Raw genomic sequence first — 21,309 nt, 5'->3', positions numbered from 1 at the left:
AAGCCCAACATTGAGGAGAGAATAAGGAAGGCAACAATCGCCTTGTATGGATGCAAGGGCGCTATTGGTAAAAGATGGGGCCTTTAGCCTAGAGTTGTATTTTGGTATAAGGAGTCTTAGTCTGGTGGAACTCACTAGAGAGAACAAAATCGGTGAAGAAGCTGGAAAGAGTTCAAAGGACTGCACTCATTAAAATTAGTGGGGCGCTTCGAACTACTCCTACTCTAGCGCCTAACGCAATGTTAAATGTGCTACCTGTAGGCATCTTAGGCTAAATTGCCGCTGCATCTACCGCAATCAGATAGCTATCGGCTCAACCTCTCTTATAGCTACTCAAATATCCTAAGAAACTTTGGGTTCATCTCCCTCTGAACGGAGTAATGTACACCTTCGCTTAGTCCAAGCGGAACATTCTCTACTCACATCCCATTTGGTATTAAATAAGTCCAAGGAATGTCAAGGATTTCTTAAAATTGTATGAGAAATATTTTAAGCCACCGTTTTTGAAAAAACATTAGCGCAAAATCGACTAGTCTGGAAACGACGCATTTAGTCTTTTGCTGATTATTCTTTTCGCAGAGACTGTATTACCTACTAAGCAGACGGGCTTGGAAAAACATGACTTATCCAGAAGCTGTCTAGACGAGGAAGAGGAAGTGACGGTCTCGCACGACATTTCCACGACAGCCGGCTCTACGTTACCGAAACGAACCGCATTTATAACCGGTCAAGGACAGTCACTCAGGCAGCACACTTATGCTCCTACAACAACAACTATCTCGCACTGTGCCATTGTCCTGCTCTATCCAGATGTAGATTTACTATTTTAAAGACAAGTTTTTACTGAATTGGAAGATCTCAGTACTGTATGTAGAAATCTGGGATCTCCTAAAATGTTTGAAAAGTACACACTGCTTTTAGGAGAGATAAGGACAAGGCATCACATTGGGCTATGAATCTGAGTGTGTCCCATAGCGGGCAACCGCTTCAACCTAACCTAACCTAAGGTCGAAAAAGATCAAAAAAGCTAGATTTTGTTATTGGAGTCAAATTCGCCGATCAATTTTTATTATTGGCAGGCAATAGCAACCTCCGAGTGTATTTCTGCAATGAAAAGCTCGTCATACAAATCAATTTGTTCTTCGGAGTCTGCTTAAAACTGTAGGTTCCTCCAATTGTGGAACGACATCAAGACTTACGCCATAAATATGGCACGCTCGGCCAAACACCCAATAGAAGTGTACGCGCTAAATGTTTAGTTTTTATTTTTATTACTGTACATATAGTTTTTTTTTATTATTTAATATTGCATTCACATATAAATTCTTAACTTATCAATACGTAAACTTACACATACACATACATAGATACAATATATCTCCTGTAATTTAATTATCAATAATGTCCACTAATCACTAAACAAAACTAATTCTGCAAAATAATAAGAATTGCTTTGCACCTCTTCGAAAGCCCACTGATACAGACGAACTAACGGGTTCGAATCATTCGACACTCGGCACTCTTTTCCTATACGTGTTCCACGTCGAGATTATTATTCGATTTGGACGCGATTTCCAGTGACATTTGTGTACGTACACCGTCCTCTCGACGATTGCGGTAGGTGAGCGAATTCGCACGTGCCTTGCGGCCCATAAAGTGACGTTCAACCCATTTTAGTAACGTATACACCGAATCGGTTGAGGGCAAACGGTGATCGGCTGCCGTGCGCACGATATCCGACGAGGTAATACGGAATGTGCGCGCCATACCTTTGAGAGCCTGAATAGGAAAATTAAGATTAAACAGAAATAATATTTTTAATTGCTCTAATGGGACTTTTTGTCCTTACTTACCTCCATGGCGTCCTCATCTGTCAGATCGTCCCCTACATATATTATCTTAATACGTTCACTCCAGTCGACACCAAACGATGTACGGAGTATATAGATTGAGGCTCGTCCTTTGTTCCATTGTACGGGAGGACGTGCTTCGAGCGCACAATGCGCTTCGGTTGCTTTGAAGCCGTATTTAATGATAAGACCACGTGCTTTCTCGATCATCGCGGGACGCAGCTCGGCAGGGGTTTCGCGATAATGGAATGTGAGCAATGCGCCTTTATTCTCTACCCAAGCGCCATCACGACAGACCTTTAAACAAATTTGATTGTGAGCTTAACCTCAAGTCAAGGTTTATATAAGGAAATTAATAAAACAAAAACTTGGCATTAATAGAGTTAACCAAAAGGAAGTAGATTTCGGGCAAATGAAGAAGTATGGTTGTGAAACCTGGCTCATGGCAAACTTGCTTGCAAATAAGCTGTAAGTTTTTGCCAACAAATCTTTAAGATGTTTATTGCGGATTTGATGACCCAAAACAAACGACAATAGAGAGCTTTGAGCGATTTGTAAGCAGTTACCCATCCAGACTGAAATAAAGCAGAGGAAGTGGTGGTGGGTGAATATGCAGGCAAGCATTTCATTGGAACTGGCAGTAGAAAAAAAGGATGCCCTAGGTGCACTTGGAAGAGAACTCTCGAAAAATAACTTAAGGCTGCAGGGAAATCTTTGAAAGAAGTCATTGCGAAGGATCGTGACCGTTGGAAGCGTTTTGTGGAGGCCCTATGTCCCATCAGGGAGGACAGGAATTAAGAAGTGAAGAAGTATTAGAATATCGTCACATGTCCTGCCAGAAAAGCGATATCCATTTGGAAGCGTTTGCTTGGACCTATCCATGAACTTTAGCACGACAGTCGGTTCTATGTTACCCGGATTTGTATCGGGCCAAGGACTGTCATTCTGGCAGCATTAGTCGAACATTTATGTGAAATGTATATGTTGTTAAAACAAAACAACCTACCCATGAGCCATAGGCTAAACATAAGAAATATTAGCAGTATGTGACTTTGTGGTTGTTGTTGAAATGGGTAAGTAAGGACATTCGCATAAATAGTAGAAAACACTTTCTTTCACCCCCCCTTCGCCTGACAGCTTCTGCAGATAGGATTTAAAGGAAGGTTAAGGTTAAGGCTGCTTGATCCCCTGACCTGTAAAGGTTGCCGTAGTACGTGAGATACTTGAGCGAGAGCCTCCTAACAGGTTCTTCGTCCTTTGGATGTTGTACGACGGCCATGTTTTTCTTGTTGCCGTGCATGTAGTTAATTGCTTCCACAACCTTTCGTCAAAAAGTAGTGTGAAGCAATGGATGTTTTCATTGTGTTGAATGGGGTAGCAACTGCCACCGCCTCTGTTATGTCTAGTGCCGAACCTTTTCTTACTAGCTCATCTGTTAACTCACTACCCTCTATATTGCTATGACGGGGAACCCATATCAGAGTAATTTGAAGCCAATGACCAAGCAATTCCAGTTCCTCTCTACGCTGGAATTAAACGCCTTGATAGCTGCTTGACCGTCTGAAAAAATGCCTACTCTTGCATCAATTTCTTTTCAGTGTTTTAGTGATTCCCATGCTTCTCAGATTGCTAGTAGTTCTGCCTGAAACACGCTGGCATGTTCAGGAAGTCTAATTGATTTGGATAATTTGAGCAGATCCGAATAGAGGCCAGCTTCCACACCACAGTTCATCCTAGTACCGTCAGTGCAGATTTCAATCACCTTCCTTTTCTCCATTCGGCTCCTGGTGAAAAACGTACCAACGTATCTTTCTTGAAGTTAAGATTGGGGATTGTGAAGTCTGATTTGTTTTTCAGCAGTGAGGGTATCTGCAAAGGGATCTTGCAGTGACCGTACGATCTTGTTGTCCAGCTTCCTATGTCTCTAAGTCTCACTGCGCTGGATGTAGCGATTGTTTTTAAGTGCAAATCTAATGGTAATAGATGTGTCAGTGCATTAAGCGCCTCAGTAGGATAAGTGACAAGCGCTCCTGTGGTTAGGATACACGCTGATCTTTGTATCTGTTCGGCTTAGTTTGGTTATATTTCTTTTCTATTGGGGTCCATCAGACTAGTGCCGCATATGTTACAATAGTATCGGTCTTACAATGGCAGTGTTGGACCAAATGGATAGCTTTGGTTGAATACCCCATTTTTTACCCAACATTCTCTTACATGTGTAAAGTGCTATATTAGCTTTCTTCACCCTGTATTATACATTGGGCACCCAGCTGAGTTTGGGATCCAGGATAGTATGCAAGTATTTTGCTGTTAGGCTAGCGATAGACTAACCCCGTTTAAGTTTAGTACCTTGGTTTTCTTAGTGAATAGCATCCGTTCAGTTTTACTCGGGTTTAAGTTTGTGGCCCAACTGCTGAGTAATCTCAAAGCTCCTTTCATGATCTCACTGAAATATTCCTAAAACTATGACATAGTTTCTATATTCCTCATAAGACTGCCGGATAACCATATTTTTTCTTCTTAATGTACTCTAAACCGCCTTAGCCCCCAACACCGAGCTTAACAAATAAAATTAGTCCATTCAGATGTCTTTGGTGCTTTGTGTTTGCAACTCAAACAGAACATTGCGTCGGAAATCAGTGCACAATGAAGAGATTAATTTTTTATATTCGAATTTCCCGACCTCATTTATATACAAAAAGTATAATCTCATAATTTACTCCAGCTTTTCGGCACTTCTACGTGATCAAAATCTTCATCTACTTTGCGCCTAAAGCAAAAAACTACCAGTTCTACAGTAGCAGGATTCTCTCCTCTGTCCTTACACTATCATAAACTGTTCACCCATAAGCCTATAAAAAGCAGGTTGCATACGAAGAAACCCCATACTGGAGTATACTTCTTCGGGCATTCTGAGGCGAACCATCTTCTAGAAAGTCTTACAAATTGCTCAAAAATTGAAAGAGAATTTTCGTGATAGGAATCTTTGTGCCTGAAGTATCTTCGCCTTGAAATCTATTTACTTTCGACACTCATGAACTGCCTCAAAAACTATTTTCTAGACAAACTCTCATCGTGTTTCATTCAAATAAATGTCGTCATCAGACTTACCGAATCTTGCAGTGCCTTCAGTAAATGACTAACTTTGTCCTCGTACTCGATTGGCATAGGATGCACGAATTTACTGCCATCAGGATGCAGAATTTCCAAACCATGATTACCCGCATAGGTAATGCCTTCGATGCCCACCATCCGCTTCACATTATCGACATTACGTCCGGAAATAACGGCGACATAGACATCGGAGTGATTTGAAAGCTTAAAGAGCACATTCTTAATTTCAGGCGATAGCGTAGCGAGATCAGGGTGAGGAGCTATGGGCGCTAGAGTACCATCGTAGTCCAACAACAAGGCCAACTTATGATTGTAACCGATGTATCTGAAAACAAATGAAGTTTATTTTACTTTTTGTCCACCACTTCACTAAATAACGACTTACTTCAGTAGATAGTCATCGAAGTCGTCGACAGTGACCGGTTGCATGATTGTGGTGCCCACATCATCCACATCTAGTGTGCCCATAGCCTTGAGGAATGAACGCATCCAATGGCTAACATCACATTCAGACTCGCGTCTCCGCAAACGGCTCATACGTAGTATACGCTCGTCCTCGGGCATCGTAAGCGCACGATGTATGACTTCAGCTGCGGCGTGCACTTCGTACGGATTGCACAGCAATGCTTCGTGCATCATTTCACCAGCGCCTGCAAAGGGGGAAATTACCAATACGCCGGGACTCTGATTGATCTGGCATGCCACAAATTCTTTTGCCACCAAATTCATGCCATCCCGCAGCGGTGTAACGAGACATACGGCAGCATCACGATACAGTGCGGCCAAATCATCCTGTGCCACATAGTCGTAGATGTAGCGTATGGGCGCCCAGTTGGCTGTGGTGAAGCGGCCATTTATGCGGCCAATCAACTGATCCACTTCCTCCTTCAGCTCTCTGTACTCCTTGACATCTGTGCGTGATGGGACGGAAATCTGCAACAAGCTGACCTTCTCCTTATGCTGTGGATATTTCTCTAACAGCGCTTCGAAAGCCATCAAACGATGCACCAAACCCTTAGTGTAGTCCAGCCTATCAACGCCCAAAATGACCTGCTGCTTATCGCTCTTCAGCACTTTACCGGCATTCTTTGCCAAGGTCACAAATCGCTCATATGGTATACCAATGGGCAGTGGTCGTACGCGTACAGTGCGTCCACCATGTTCAACCAACAGATTATTGCGATCGACACGGCAACCCAAATTGCGTTGACAACAGTCGACAAAATTCAGACAGTAGTCCTGTATATGAAAACCGACCATATCACAGCCCAGCATGCCTTGGAGAAGCTCGTCGGCCCAAGGGAATAAACGGAAAATGTCCCATGGTGGGAAGGGTATATGCAAAAAGAACGCAAGCCGGCATGGCAGCTGTTTCTCTTCGGCCTTCTCACGTATCCAATTGGCGGCAAGCATCAAATGATAATCGTGAATCCAAACAATCGGCGGTGTATTGTTATCTAGCGCCTTGTTTTGCTTCAAACACTTTTCGAGCGCCTCGATGGTACGCGCTGCGAAGTGCTTATTCACCGTTACATAGTTGTGCCAGTGATCGGCGCCGAACGTGGCGCGGCCGGGCATCGAATGGAAGAGCGGCCAAAAGATCTTATTGCAGCAGCCATTGTAGTAGCTATTGAAAATCGCGGGGTTCACATTGACGGAAACAACCTGCGAAAAATCACGTAGAAAGTGATGATAAGATATGTAAATAATAATAATGTGGGTGAATTGGATAATGCGTCGATTGATAAGATACAAAATTTGACGTTTACTGAGCAACAAAATTACATAAAATGCATTTCAAATAGTAAGTAAAATAAAATACAATAAAATAAAATAAAAAAAAATGAAATAAAAAAAATAAAATAACCGCAAGGGCATCCCTCATTAGAGAGTTGACGGGCATGACAACCCCGCGGCCCCTAGTCACGACCCCGCACGGACATCCCTCACCGAGGGGTGCTGGAAGTAACGACTCCACGGCTCCGAAGTTTCAGCGAAGATGAAAACATACCGCTAAAATGCCTAACATGCCGGCTGTGTGAATGCATGCCTGAAGGACACAGTTAACCCAGAAGGAAATCTGTAAACCACCTGGCAGAAGATTTAAAATGCAATTACCCGTTTCGAAAAACGGAGAGCCGCATTATAGAGGAATCTAATGATTGCAGCCGAGCGAGGATATTCGCTCAAGTGTCGGCAGAAGCCAGGGCTGCCGGCGAGGGCTCTGCTTATCGACATCAGATAGCGGAGTCGCCAGTGGCACAACAACAACAACACGAAAACCCCATTACTGCGACAAGTGTTTCTCAAGTTAATCTTGGGACCACAAGAGCAGGCCGTGTTAGACAGCGTATTCAATGGACAACGGAAATGAATGAATATGTCCTGCGCTGCTACTACATTTCCACAAATTGTGAAGAACCGGAGCACATGACGACCTATCGTGAGAGAATGCTAGACCTGTTTCTAAGAAGATACAGACATCTGAATGGGAAGCTTACCGAAAATAGCTTTGCTACAAGAAAAAAAGCAATCTTCCAACACGAATATGTAAGAAAAGAAAAGCAAGAAGAAATTAAAAGTGCAATACGCAACGAGCTACGAGGAGTGGAAAGAAGCGAAAAAGAAATAACACCAGAGATAACCGAGGCACGCAACCTACAGCCTGAAAATTTAGCGGAATTTACCAACGTACAACCTGAAATTAACTTGATTTATGAAAGTACTGAAAGCGATAGTCCAGAAACTAATGAAGAACGGGAGGTAAAAGACACTTTCAATAATTATCTGGCGAATTATGAAGGTATGGATCCTTTACAAAGACCAAGGATACCCCGATTAGGCGAATCGGAAAAGTTAAACGAAGTGGTAAAAACACTTAACTCAAAAATTCTGCCAGCATATGTCGCCAATAGCACCAACTTGGAATATGTTAACACTCTCTTTTATGTTTCTGCTCTTACTACTGTACGATTATTGGGGAAGCACCCAAAGGTACAGACATTTAAAAATACAACAACGCAAAAAACACCAGTAGTCCCCAAGTGGCAAAGGAGACTCGAAACACGAATTGCCGGTCTAAGAGAATCTATAGGGAGGCTTACTTCATTTAAAAATGGGGCTAGATCTAAAAGGTTGTCCAGACATGTATCTAGAATCATCGCGCCGCTTAAACCTCAGACTGTAGGTCTTGACCAATTATCGGAGATAATTGATAGGAAAGTACAGCAACTCGCCGCTTACTCAAAACGATTAAGAAGATACCTCAAAAGTAATCAGAGACGGAAAGAAAACCAGCTTTTCCACAAAAATCAAAAGAGCTTTTATAGAAATCTGCAACAAAACAGCAATGCAGAACCTCAGACATTATATCCACAACAACAAGAATTAGAGCAGTTTTGGGAGAAAATATGGGCACAAGCAAAACATTACAATGCTGATGCGGATTGGTTAGCCAAAGAAAAAGAAAAAGCGGATAACGTAGCACCAATGCACGTCTACGACATAACAGCAGAAGAAATAAAGAATAATATTTGTACTTCAGCTAACTGGAAATCCCCTGGCCTAGACCAGCTACACAACTTCTGGCTTAAAAAGCTCTCAGTAATGCACCAAGCACTCGCAAGATGCTACAACGACCTACTGAAAAATATAGCTGCTATCCCAGAATTTCTCACTGCCGGAGTAACCTATCTTCTTCCAAAGGACGCACCATCTGCTGATCCAGCAAAATACCGCCCAATTACTTGCTTGAGCACGACATCCAAACTCTTGACGAAAATTATCGCTAACCGAATATATGAACACTGTGAAATTAACAGCATTTTATGTGAAGAACAGAAAGGTTGCAGGAAGCGCATAATGGGCTGTAAAGATCAGCTTATTATAGACACTGTAATAACAGGAGTAGCTCTGAGAAGAAGGCGGAATTTAAGCGTCGCGTTTATTGACTACAAAAATGCTTTTGATTCAATGCCGCATGATTACCTATTAGACATTTTAAGAATATACAAAATCGACGCTGCCACTGTTGCCCTCTTGGGCCGCATAATGAGCAAGTGGAATACAAAACTGGTTCTAAATGGAACTGTTTCAAAACAGATTTCAATCAAACGTGGTATATTCCAAGGGGATGCCTTAAGCCCCCTATGATTCTGCATTGGCCTCAACCCGCTTAGCAGGCTTCTTACACATAAGCAAAACGGCTTTACACTTAAAACAGAAATAAGAGAGAATACGTTCAACCATCTTCTATTTGTTGATGACTTGAAACTTTACGCAAACAAAAAGCATAAGCTTCATGAGCTAATAGATGTCACTAAAGCTTTCAGTGATGACGTAGGAATGGAATTTGGGACAGATAAGTGCAAAATAATACATCTAATTAGAGGTCAGCTTGATGAAACCGAAGAAAACTACGCAGTAGATCAAAATATTATTATAGACAACCTGCACTGCAGCGAATCTTATAAATATTTTTATGATTTCTGCAACTTAAAGGAATCAACCACACGCTAGTAAAATAAAACCTCATTAAAAAATTCGAGGCACGACTGAAAGCCGTATTAAAAACTAGTCTGAACAGTGGAAATAAATGCAAGGCAATCAATACCTGGGCCATACCCCTTTTGACATACTCGTTTGGAGTAATAAAATGGTCTCAGACAGACATCCTTCGGATTGAAACGCTGATACGCACCACTTTTACAAAGTTCCAAAGCCATTACCCTCAAAGCGCTGTGGAAAGAATAAAGCTTCCTCGAAACGTTGGTGGGAGAGGAATCATTAATATAGCGCGTCTACACTTCTCGCAAACTTTAAAACTACGTACATATTTTGTAAGCAACGAGTCTCATCTATTTAAAGCTATAGCTATGGCAGATAAGGGCTTTACCCCGCTAAGTCTGATGGAGCTGGATTTCCCAGTACCTGAGGGGGTTAAATCCCCAGCAGAAATGATCGCAGCATGGAAGGCAAAAACAATACACGGTGCCCATCCCCATGATCTCGAAATGGAATGGATAGACGCACAATCATCCAATTTATGGTTGAAAAAAGGAAAACTATTTTCTGAAACAGAAGGTTTCGCAATCGCTATCCAAGACCGAGTTATTCCAACAAGGAATTTCCGAAGGTCGATACATGGCGAGGCAATAGAAGATAGATGTCGAAGGTGCGGCATTTAGGGCGAAACAATCGACCATATAATTGCTGGATGTAGCGTACTTGCCCCCCGTGAATATGTCATGAGACATAACAATATAGCAAAGATCCTCCACCAACAACTTGCGATAAAACACGGTCTCTTACAAGCAGAAGTCTTGTATTTTAAATATGAACCAAAGGCTATAATCGAAAATGCAAAATTTAAACTGTACTGGGACAGATTTATATCCACAGATCAAACAGCAGCTGCCAACAAACCTGACATTATCTTGTTCGACAAGACAAATAAAACGATCGAAGTAATCGATATAGCGGTGCCCCTTAATCGCAACATCCAAAGCACATACTCCACTAAAATATCGAAGTATGCAGCTTTGGCCATAGAACTGAAACAGATGTACAAAGCGAGGGAAGTGAATATAATTCCAATAATTATATCGTCCACTGGATTAGTGCCTAAGAATTTAATAAAAAACTTGAAGAAGTATGACTGCCAACACCTCTTAGAAGACATGCAGAAGTCGACCATACTGGACACATGTGCAATAGTTCGTAGATTTTTAAATATTTAAGCAATAGCAATCGCATGGGCGTAGAACTTGGACTACGCTCCACCAGAGCACAATCCCTTGAAAATTTTATCCGGGATGTGTAATCTCCGGCAATAGCCGAGATGGATTAAGCTCAAATAAATAAAAAAAAAAATAAAGGATAGTGAAGTGAGATAAAATAAAGTAAATAAAATAAAATACAAAAAATCACAGTAAAATAAAGTAAACCACGAGATTTAAATATAATTTATAGTAATACAATACAATAAGGTGTGTCCATTTATGAAAAAAAGGTAAAAAAAATTACTAAGAATTTGTGATATGTACTGAAAAAAGTGTTCGCTTATAGGAGGAGGTGTCCCCTTAAAAGAGGTGTCCGTTAGGAGAGACTACACTGTATATGTTTATATAAAAAAAAAAATAATAAGAATGCATGTAAAAAAGGCATTTCAATACTTTTTGCATTTATTTGCATCTTAGATAGTACAACAAATAGATTTAAATAAAGCAGAAATTAAAAAAAAATTAAATGAAATTGTATAAATATTTTTCAATTTATTTGCATCGAATATAGCAGAATAAATAAATAAATAAATAAAATAAAATAAAACAAAAACAAAATTTTATAGAAACAAAACAAAAATTACAAAAAAAAGTAATACAAATTTTTTCAAATTATTTTTATTCAATTTAGCACAATAAATTGTAATAAAACAAAAACAAAAAAAGTTAAATAAAATATTTCTAACATTTCTCTACAACCAAGGCATCAAAATAAATCAAATTTTATATAAACAAAATAAAAAATAAATGAAATATTTTCAACATTTCTTTGCATTCATTATAGCACCAAAAGCACAAGTGATATACAGATCACGACAACCATAAAAAATTTAGAATCTATTATCGCACTCTGGTGACGTTATTTTGTATTGGCGAAGCTGCCACCCCACGCAATTGAACTTTGTTCTGTCGGCAATGTGGTTATCATTTGGTTGTTCTAGCAAAATGCGAATATGTACGTACATATTTAATACGTATATATATATATATGATATACTTCCATTCAATTGGAGTAATTGTACTTGCACATACTTATGATTGAATACAAGCACTACGAGTATATGGCCTAGAGTAAACTCATCTTCGTACCAGCCAACGTAGAAAGATTATAATATCCCATTTGGGAATAACGCACTTTTTTAACTACGAGGATAGGAAGAGCTTTTTCAGGATAAAATTCTGGAGATTTTGACTTAAGTTGTAAATTCAGCTAATAGCAAAACCAATGGCAAACCTCCGAATGTATTTCTGCCATGAAAAAAGTTGCTCTTAAAAAACGATCAGCCAATCCGTAGCCACTTAAAACTGTAGGTCCCTCCATTTGTCAGAAAACATCGAGATGCACCACACAAATAGGAGAGGAGCGCGGCCAAATAGCCAATAAAGGGTGCAAGTGTCAATTATAGCGCCAAATAAATATAAGCAATCTCTTCGACAGCATAAATATAAGCACCGCCATCGAGTTTAGCTACTAGCAAGTCAAGTTTAATTTAAAATATTATATTTCAATAAAATGCCTTATATTCTATAAGCTGATAGTTTTTAACTAAAACTCTATATAAACTAAATCCTCAGTTGTTTTTCATGATTATTTTATAACAATTTTGTTTCTTTCACTGAATGCAGTACGTACCTGATCGGATTTCAAGCCTGCTGTGGGCGTTTGGTCAGATGGGTTCGATTCGGGTATTGGCTCATTCGGATCGGCAAGATGTATGCCAGGCCAGCCGACCCACAAGCCTTTACCTTTAATCACCACAGGACAGACAGCAGTTACAAGTCCACCAGCGCTAGAGATAAGCGAAAAAGATGTGAAATTAATAATAAGTAAATTAATAAACTAATTATACATAGAGTATTTTCAATAAACGAATTAATGCACATGCAATCAATTATATGACTTTTTCACAATAATTCAGAAAAACAAATTTTAATCAGCAGTCACACTAGGCAGGATTAAAAGAGGCGCGGCGGAGGAAAGTTGAGCGTGTTATTTATATGTAGGTGTGCATGTACGCACATACATACAGATATATGTTTAAGTGTGTGTGTAAATATGTACATATGTATATGCGCATTAAGCGTGAGAGACGTGTGATAACACTAGTACCGGTATTGACGCTACCACCCAGCCTCTAACCAACACATAGAAAACACTCTAAACCTATACATATTTCACCAAAGGTCACGAGTTCTCCGAAGAACGTAATCACTGTCGAGTCTATCAATAGAAGCGCCAAAATAAAAGAAGAAAAGTAGAGAATAAATTTAAAAAGAATTTAAAGGAAATAGCCGAAGCAAGAAAAACGTAACCAAGACGGGCATTTCGCAGTGTCTGCTGATTGGGTAGGGCGTCAGTGGCTACAGTACAATTTATTGAACCACCCTCGGTCCTTGATCTCGTGAGTTTATACATAGACTTACATGTGTAAATAAATGTATCAAGATTCTTTTATTACATGTGAAAAATAAATAAGAAACGTTGTATGTATTTTGTTTGTGGTGGTAAATATTTTTGTTATTGATTGTTACTGGAGATTATTGTATAAAAATAAAATAGTGTTAATTTTCATAGGCTTTACAAATCAGTGCTTAGCAGCCATTTTCGAATTGCACATGAAATTTGTTGATTTTGTTAATTTTCATGTAAAACCCCACAATTACTCTACTCCTACTCAACCGGCACGCATAACGGATATTTTTTGTTTTGGCAATAGGTTAAGAGAGGCAGAAGTTTGTTAAGCGGCGAGAGTTTGTTTCAGCTACAGAAACAAAACTGCATCAGCTGCATATAAAGTTAGAGATAAGCCTATGTAAATCATTTATAGAGAGAGAAAGCATAGTTTTTTTAAGCGCTCTCGAGAAGATCTTTTGAAGAATATCGATGTGCAGGGATGAGAAAGTTAAATAAAATTCAGGTTTGGTACTTTTATCTATTAAAAAGCGTTAGATGTTAATAAATAGTTATTTGCTTTACTAAGTCATTCTATTTCAAACGAATTAAGCAAATGCACATGACCTGCAACCATGATTCAACAATAAAAGTTTGTGTAAAGTTCGGCAACTGATTTCGGTTGCTACTTAATCCATTGAAGCAATTGGGAAGTAAGGGCAAAAAGGGCATCATTTTATTCCCGTTCTCAAAAAGTAGCAAAGAATTGAAAAACGATCGATGTCAACCATTGGACAATTTTATGTTATTTTATGAATAATTTTATTATTATTATTTATATTTTTAACTTAACTTCCAAGTAGCTGTCGCAACGCCGGATAGAATTTTTGAATAGTCCAAGTTTTTAACGGTACTCAGTTACCTGGTGCAGTGGACACTTCATTCACCCATGCGAAGTTGGGCTAATTGAAAATATGTTCCGTCAATCCCAACTGCTTTATAATGAAGAATACCTAAGTTACTCCATGTGGCCGCGCGATTTTACCCAATCTTTTATTTTAATTTTGTCTTTTGGGACTTGAACAAACTTAACATCCTCTTTTGCCCACGTTTTGTGGCCCCAAAACAAAACCAGTATTGCTTGCTAACTATTTTAGCAACATTTCTATCCTTTTGAGTAATTTTTCTTTCCAATTTGCTCTGAAATAAAAGTAGTTTTTCCAAGAGGACATCACGGATTTATTAAGTAGCTCACGTGGGCTGACACAGGATGAAAATTAGACAGCTTACATTACCTTAAATTATTGGTTATAACATGTAGCGAAACATTAATCGGCACCTTAAGCAGGTAGTAGATCAGCTGATTTAATTTTTTTAATTTATTTGGTCCCTAAAATGTAATATTTTTTATAACATTAACTATAACTGTCTACCTTTATTTATAGATTTTGACATTGTAGGTCAAGGCCTACTATATCAGCAGGCGTAGTTGCGAAGTGAGAGCCAAGATACCTAAATCTTAGCCCCGCGGGAGCAGGCCAGCTAAGGAGAAGGTGCTGAGCTGGCACAAGCTTCATACAGCTGACACAAAAAGGATTCAAGGTAGTTTCCAGTCTCTTAGCATGTATCACAGACAGCGCTCTGTGAGAAAACCCACGAAATTCGAGAGTTGAGATTTTGTCAACCTCATAAGATCCCTCTAACGCCTCGGAACCAACGGTGGCTAGAAGGATTTCGCGACTTTACAAGTTTGTATACTTCTTCAGCGCTCGCCGAGTTGGTGCGAGGCGCATTTTTTCAAGAGCAGGTCACAAGCTGTCAAAGTAATCCTAATCCTCCCTTTCGTGGAGAAATCATATTAAAGTCCCTTGTTCGGCCAACTCATCCGATTTCCTACAATGTCGCTGTGACCAGGAAACCAGATGAGCTTTATGTTAAAGAATTCGGATGCAATCAAAAGTGAAGCATTCTCCGACCAGTTTAGAATGCAGCATCATTGAGCTGAGGGCCCTAATTGCCGCTTGGCAATCGGATTAAATACTTATTTTCATTTCAGTTAATACGCAGGTGAGTAGCCAATCAGCTCATTCTTTGATTGTGACCACCTCTACTTGGAACACATTGCAGTGATTCGGCAACCTGAATTTGAGTCTGATGGGAAGCTTCTCGCAGAATACTCTCCCGCCAACCCTTCGTTCCAACATCGAGCTATCCGTGAACCCCCTAACTAGGTGGCAAATTTTCTTCATTTTTTGCTAACATTTAAATTTGTTTATATTTCTTAAGTACCATACTCTAAACAAAGGTTCTACCGAAAAAAACAGTTATAGAATTCTTTTACCCACCACCGGCCGAAAAGAGACTTTTTTATATCCTGCTTTAGCACAAATCAACTGGCATGCATAAATCATATTGGGCCCAAACACGCCATCGAGCGCCTATAAAGACTTCGCTAGGGTGAGTTAATAAGGCCTTAAAAATTGGAATAGGTGGCTTTGCCAATTCAAATTCAACATTTGCTTATCGAACGCAATTGTCCATTTTTTATAAGAACGCGCCCCCAATGTTCCGTCAGATTTTTCAATTAGTGCCGTTATGGCTGTCATTCGAAGCGGACTTCTTCCTACAAGTATTTTCGTACAAATGTAAGAAAGCAAATTTCTGTGTGGCCACATTATATTTGGAGCGAAATAACACATCACGCAAACCAAGCAAAAGCTATAAAAGTATTATGCGAACTCTTCACTAACAATTGGAAGCTTTCTACTACTGGGTTACTTAATTTCGGTGCGGGCGTACTAACAACGGCGCCGAACATTCTGGCCGACCAATTGAGATATGGTTGTCTAGCAAGGCACATTCAACAAGGTAGAAGTCTCTCATACCTGATTATTATGTCAAAAAAGTGTAAACAAACAAGCATTTGAAATGAAAGTGTCTGCAAATATGATATGGAAATATTTGAAATTATGTGGAAATGCATATTTCTTAAAGAAAATGTATGTATGTATGTATTTATAAGAATTAAAATATCATATATTACTAAAACTAATACTTGAACAAGTACTAGCTGGCAGGGCTTACAACTCGTTAAAGAAAATTGAATGTTGTTTATAAAACAGTTTGGATAATAGTCTTGTGTTTATTCGCCCCAAATACCTAATTCTAAAGTATATTCGACATTTATAAAAAAATGTTCAGATTCTTTCTTATAAATTTACATCAGAACTTAACTTTAACAATCGAGCTTTCCTTTCCATTACATTTATTAAAAATTTTATTTCATACAAATGGTCTCCTAATGAAACACCACAGCTATTTGCCCAACTTTGTCATTTGGTTTTACAATTAAAGAGGCTTAATTTTGCATAATTTTGGCTCTTCACATAACAAGCACACTGTTCGTAATTCCTTTTCATTTTATTATTTCAAATTAGTCGTGCAGCACACAATTTGAAATCGAAACCAAAAAGTTACATAATTATATAAGTTATAAAAAGAATTACGATCTTTAAAAGATTAAGTATTGACATTTCAGTCGCGAGAGAAATATCGACATCACAATTCATTGTCAAAAATATCTGTACAATAAACAAAGTTTCCAAATTTACAATACCAAATATTTTCAATACATATCTTCGCTATCAGCCTACGCTCCAAATTACTCAAGGCAAAGTTGGTATACCAATGCCCTTGACAACATGACAGCTGTAAATATATAGATAGGTACACCTTAAATATTGCCAATAATCGCTGGAGACAGTTACATACCGGTAGCAGTGGTAGACAGACATGGCCAGAATGCAATATGGGTCGCACCAACAGTCTACGTAAATTTAATAGCAAATACGTAAGAATACTATTTAGTAGGAGTTATATCTGGGCACTGTCTTATAGGAAGGCATGCCAGTAGAATTGGGGCACCATATTTTGCAGAGGCTGTCAGAATGTAGAAGAGGAAGAGACAGTTGAACACCTTCTGTGCATGACTCTGTGTAGAAGAAGGTTGAATTTGCTCAGAATCGCTTTTCTGGACAGCATCGTGGATGTTTCATACGTATTGATATAAAATTAGCTAGACTTACTAGATTTATAAAGTTCAGAGATTGGTTTAGAGAAGGCCGAGGGGAGTAAGGATAGGCTAGTTCCGGTGGTATCGCACGGGTACTCTATTTGACCAAGGTACGTCGTAAGGCAGCCACTTTACCTAACCTAGCTCGAATAATGTTTTTTTACTGAGAAGTATCTAAATTTGTACGTCATTTTTTATAAATATTTTAACGATTTTCTATGAAATTTAATCATTTTTATGCAATCATGTTACATAAAGAGCGTTTTGGAATCAGGTGATCTCAGCTGTGGGCATTTTTTGATGACCAGCTGAGAGAGTTTTTACTTCTGGATCTGTAAAATGATCGCAATTTATTTTGTTGAGTGTGCCTTGGTTGCCGAGTGTGCTTCAAGGGGGGGAGGGGGGTTTGTGGGTGTAGCGATGCTCAATCGTAACCTAAATAACTCCATTCAACTTGGCCAAGTTCATACCAACAATTGCTTGATGCGTCTAAATTGAATGCAAAAACTATCACATTTGCCGAGAAAAACGTTTTTTAACAGCGGCGCACAATCCGAAGTCGCAATGGCAAATTTGCATGAACTCTGTTACGATTTACCGCCTCAATTATAGAATAATTAGACTTAGTCAATTGCAACCATTCTCGGTTTCTGAAGATTTAGAAATGGCTCGGCGGTTTGAGGTACAAGTGAAATGAAGAGATCATCGATGAAACAAAAGACTATTTGGAGGTTCTTGAGAAATAATATTGATGAAGTGTTTCGAACTAAAAAGACTATGTAAAAAAAGTAAACATTTAATTTCCATTAATTTTGCGACTACAACTACCGAGGCGTGAGCTGGTGCGTTGTCGTGATGGAAAAGGAAAATCACTCGACTTCCTCGATTCAAACAAATGCCAAACTCAAAGAAATATACCCATCTGGCTTAGAAGTTGTATGTGTTCTTCCAAAAGATGCTACTAACTGAACATAACCTCTATATGAGCCAGTAGTACCATCTCTCTCTCAAACGAACTTCGTATTCATTTATTTAAAATTTCAAGGGCTGTAGACCGACCGCCTTTGTCGGATAGGTTTGTGCGAGACTGCCATTCGATAGTGTACGGGTTAAACTCTCCTGGCATGAAACACCAAATAATTGAACAAGTTTTTTCTTATAGCAGTCGCCCCTCGGCCGGCAATGATAAACCTCCGAGTGTATTTATGCCACGAAAAAGTTCCGCAAAAAAAATAATTGCCATTCAAAGGCGGCATTAAACTGTAAGTTCCTTCATTAGTGGAAACACATCAATATGCACATCACAAATAGGAGGAGGAGCTCGACCAAATACCCAAGCAAAGGGTAAGGGCGCCAATTATATAATCAATATATAATATATAAAGACCGGCCCTGGTATTAAAGGAAAATACACATAAGGACTTAATATGGAGGCAGATACATACATAAAATATTTTTTTCCTTCGGAAGCCTTTGCGTATACCCAAAGATATATGGATATACAAGTATGGTAACACCTACATACATTTCACTAAGAACCAACGCCGGTCATATTAGTTTGGGGGAAAGGAAAATGTTTGCGTAAAATTTTTGCGCAAATTTTTTAAACTGTTTTGTGATCGGTCTTTAGCTCCTGAGCGATGCTACGACTACTAACAAGCCGGTCAACTTCGATTATTTCTGTGATTTTATCGACATTATCGGCATTTTCTTTAATATCAAAAATGCCTGAACGAAAACGGCGAAACCAAAATTGCACGTAATTAGCTGCCGCAGTACCGGCACCATAAACCCCTTTCACAAGCGGCCCACAACTGCCTAGTTTACATTTTGCCTTTATCAAAGAAAAACTGTAAAATGTACCGAATTTTCTCTTTGCTGACTTCCATTGTTACATCCTGTAACACTCAAAAATAGCAAACGATTTTTTTATTGCGACGAGCATAAACTTTAAATTGTTTGATCGATACTTTACGAGGGATGGATCACTGCAGCCATCTACCGAGAAAATAATGGATTTCTTTTTCTAATGCAATGTAAAGCCGGTTCGGCCAACACTTGGATAAACACTTCATTATTTGAGTTCACTTACCTGGCTTTACGTTCCAATTTTTCGGTTTTGGGATCACGACTCAAAACGAAGGGCAAACGATTCGAGACCACAATCAAGCTGGCCTTCGTGACGGGCTCCGATGAGTTCGTAATAACGATTTCTGTTTCGACCATTGTGTTGTTACAGCTCGCCGTATATGCCAAAAAATTTAAAATTGGACTATAAACACACAAATGGTGTCAGTACTTTTGTTTATAACCTAAGCGATTTATGCCAAAAGACTTGAAACCTTTCTTTTTTTTATTAAAACAATGAAAAAATCAATTAACCTCAACCATTTAAAAACTTTTTTTTGGCACTTTTTCGTTATGTATTTTTAGCACATGAGTGAAAAAAAGGTTTTCACTGAATTATTTGAAAATGATGTCAAAAAAGTGTTTTTGCTTTGTTTATTGGTCTTCAAAATGTCACAAACCCCATTAGAAAACTTTTACACTGTTGCTACCACTGAGCATGTAAATATTGTTGTCGGGAATGCCTGGCCTATAAGGTGTGCTGCGTCCAAAGTGTTGCTGTTGTTACTAATTAACAAACGTTACGATCAGTGGGAAGTTCAACAACGAACTGAACTAAATCTCGTTCAGGATACGGCTTGTAAACCACGCTCGACGCTTTAAGACGACCACAATTTGACTCGATTCGACCCGACTCGTCTCGTCTCGAAGCGAAGCGATGCTATATAACTTGACTTGACTTGACTTGCCTACAAGCTTTGCTGTTTTTCGTAGATAAGGCGCGTCGCTTGCAATATAGTATTACTTATACATACATACATATGTACGTGTATTGCCATGTTTTTGTTTTTGTTTCTTTCTTATTTTGCGTACGATGGCGATCGTAATCAATCAACAAATGCGATGCGCACTGAATTACGGCTGCTCGTACTATGCGACAATGATTTTTCATAGACACCGTTAGGAGGTGAGGTAAAGATAGTCACTGCCTGCGTTTGTGTCTGTTTGTTTGTTTGTAAAGAGGCGACAAATCACCACTGCAATGGCAAATGCAACGCCGTCCCTTTGTATTATCAAAAATTGCCGAGAAAACACTTACAAACAAACAAATACACACACAAAACTACTATCATTTGCACGGCAAGCTGCAGTCGTCGCTCACGATCAGCTGCAACGAAGGCAGCGGCAATGTTGTTAAAAACACACACCCACACGCACACGCACACGCATGCATATACAGATATGTGAGTCTTGTGCATGTATTAATAATTATAAACAATAATAAAATATTAAACAATTCTTGTTAAGGGTCTAGGCGGGTTGGTGGGCGCATGTGGGGTTTTTTCGGTAGAGCAGTTCATCGAGCGCGGCATTGCTTATCAGTTGTCTAATGCACGATTTGAATGGCTGACACTACCAAAACAGTTATGGAAATTAAATGAAAACAGTTCGAGTAAATTCAGCATTTCAAACAATAGTTGACTACAAAAGATTACGATTCGGTTAATATAAAAACTAAGTCCATAAGATCACATTTTTATTGCTGATCCTCCGCTGCTCGTGGATTGGCAACCAGGGACACACACACACACACACATACAACGCCCGGGTAAAGCTGTGAAATGAGATGCGTGCCGATTAAATAAATTAAATGTATCAAAATTTGTCGAAAATCAAGAGATTTGGGTGTTTACTCTGACAAATCACTTCATTTTGTTTTACCCTATTGAAGAAAACGTGTGATTTTATTTTTTTCAAATTTATTCGAATATTTGCCTCTAGGGTTTTTCTTTTTTTGCTTCCTTTTTTGTTTTTGTTTATTTTTGTTTTGTTTTATTTTTCGTCCAGCTATCAGTTGTTGACGACAAACGTTCTGCGACATTCCGCTGATTACAACAGAACCAAAAAAAAAAAACTCGGAATTTAAAGGCGCATTCCACTTTTGTAGGTATGCTTGTATCTATGAAGATCAGCGATCGAAGAGTCTGGGAATGCCATGAAATGTAATGAACTTTCGTATTATTTTCGGTATGG

At 39.0% G+C, this 21,309-nt stretch overlaps 1 protein-coding gene across 1 annotated transcript; it reads right to left on the bottom strand.

Moving 5' to 3' along the window:
- Nucleotides 1-1,254: 1,254 nt before the first annotated feature.
- LOC128862707 (uncharacterized) lies at nucleotides 1,255-19,930 on the bottom strand. Its single transcript, XM_054101371.1, has 7 exons — nucleotides 19,737-19,930; nucleotides 19,301-19,480; nucleotides 12,378-12,534; nucleotides 5,350-6,629; nucleotides 4,962-5,289; nucleotides 1,854-2,147; nucleotides 1,255-1,779 (listed from the first exon to the last, which is right to left on the bottom strand). The coding sequence occupies exons 1-7, from the start codon at nucleotides 19,739-19,741 to the stop codon at nucleotides 1,528-1,530; spliced, it is 2,496 nt and encodes an 831-aa protein (XP_053957346.1). The 5' UTR covers nucleotides 19,742-19,930; the 3' UTR covers nucleotides 1,255-1,527.
- Between the last annotated feature and the right edge of the window lie 1,379 nt (nucleotides 19,931-21,309).

Source organism: Anastrepha ludens, chromosome 5 (genome assembly GCF_028408465.1).
Source record: "Anastrepha ludens isolate Willacy chromosome 5, idAnaLude1.1, whole genome shotgun sequence".
NCBI classification, from domain to species: domain Eukaryota; kingdom Metazoa; phylum Arthropoda; class Insecta; order Diptera; family Tephritidae; genus Anastrepha; species Anastrepha ludens.
The sequence above is the reverse complement of the archived record's forward strand: the minus strand, read 5'-3'. Positions and strand labels throughout refer to the sequence as shown.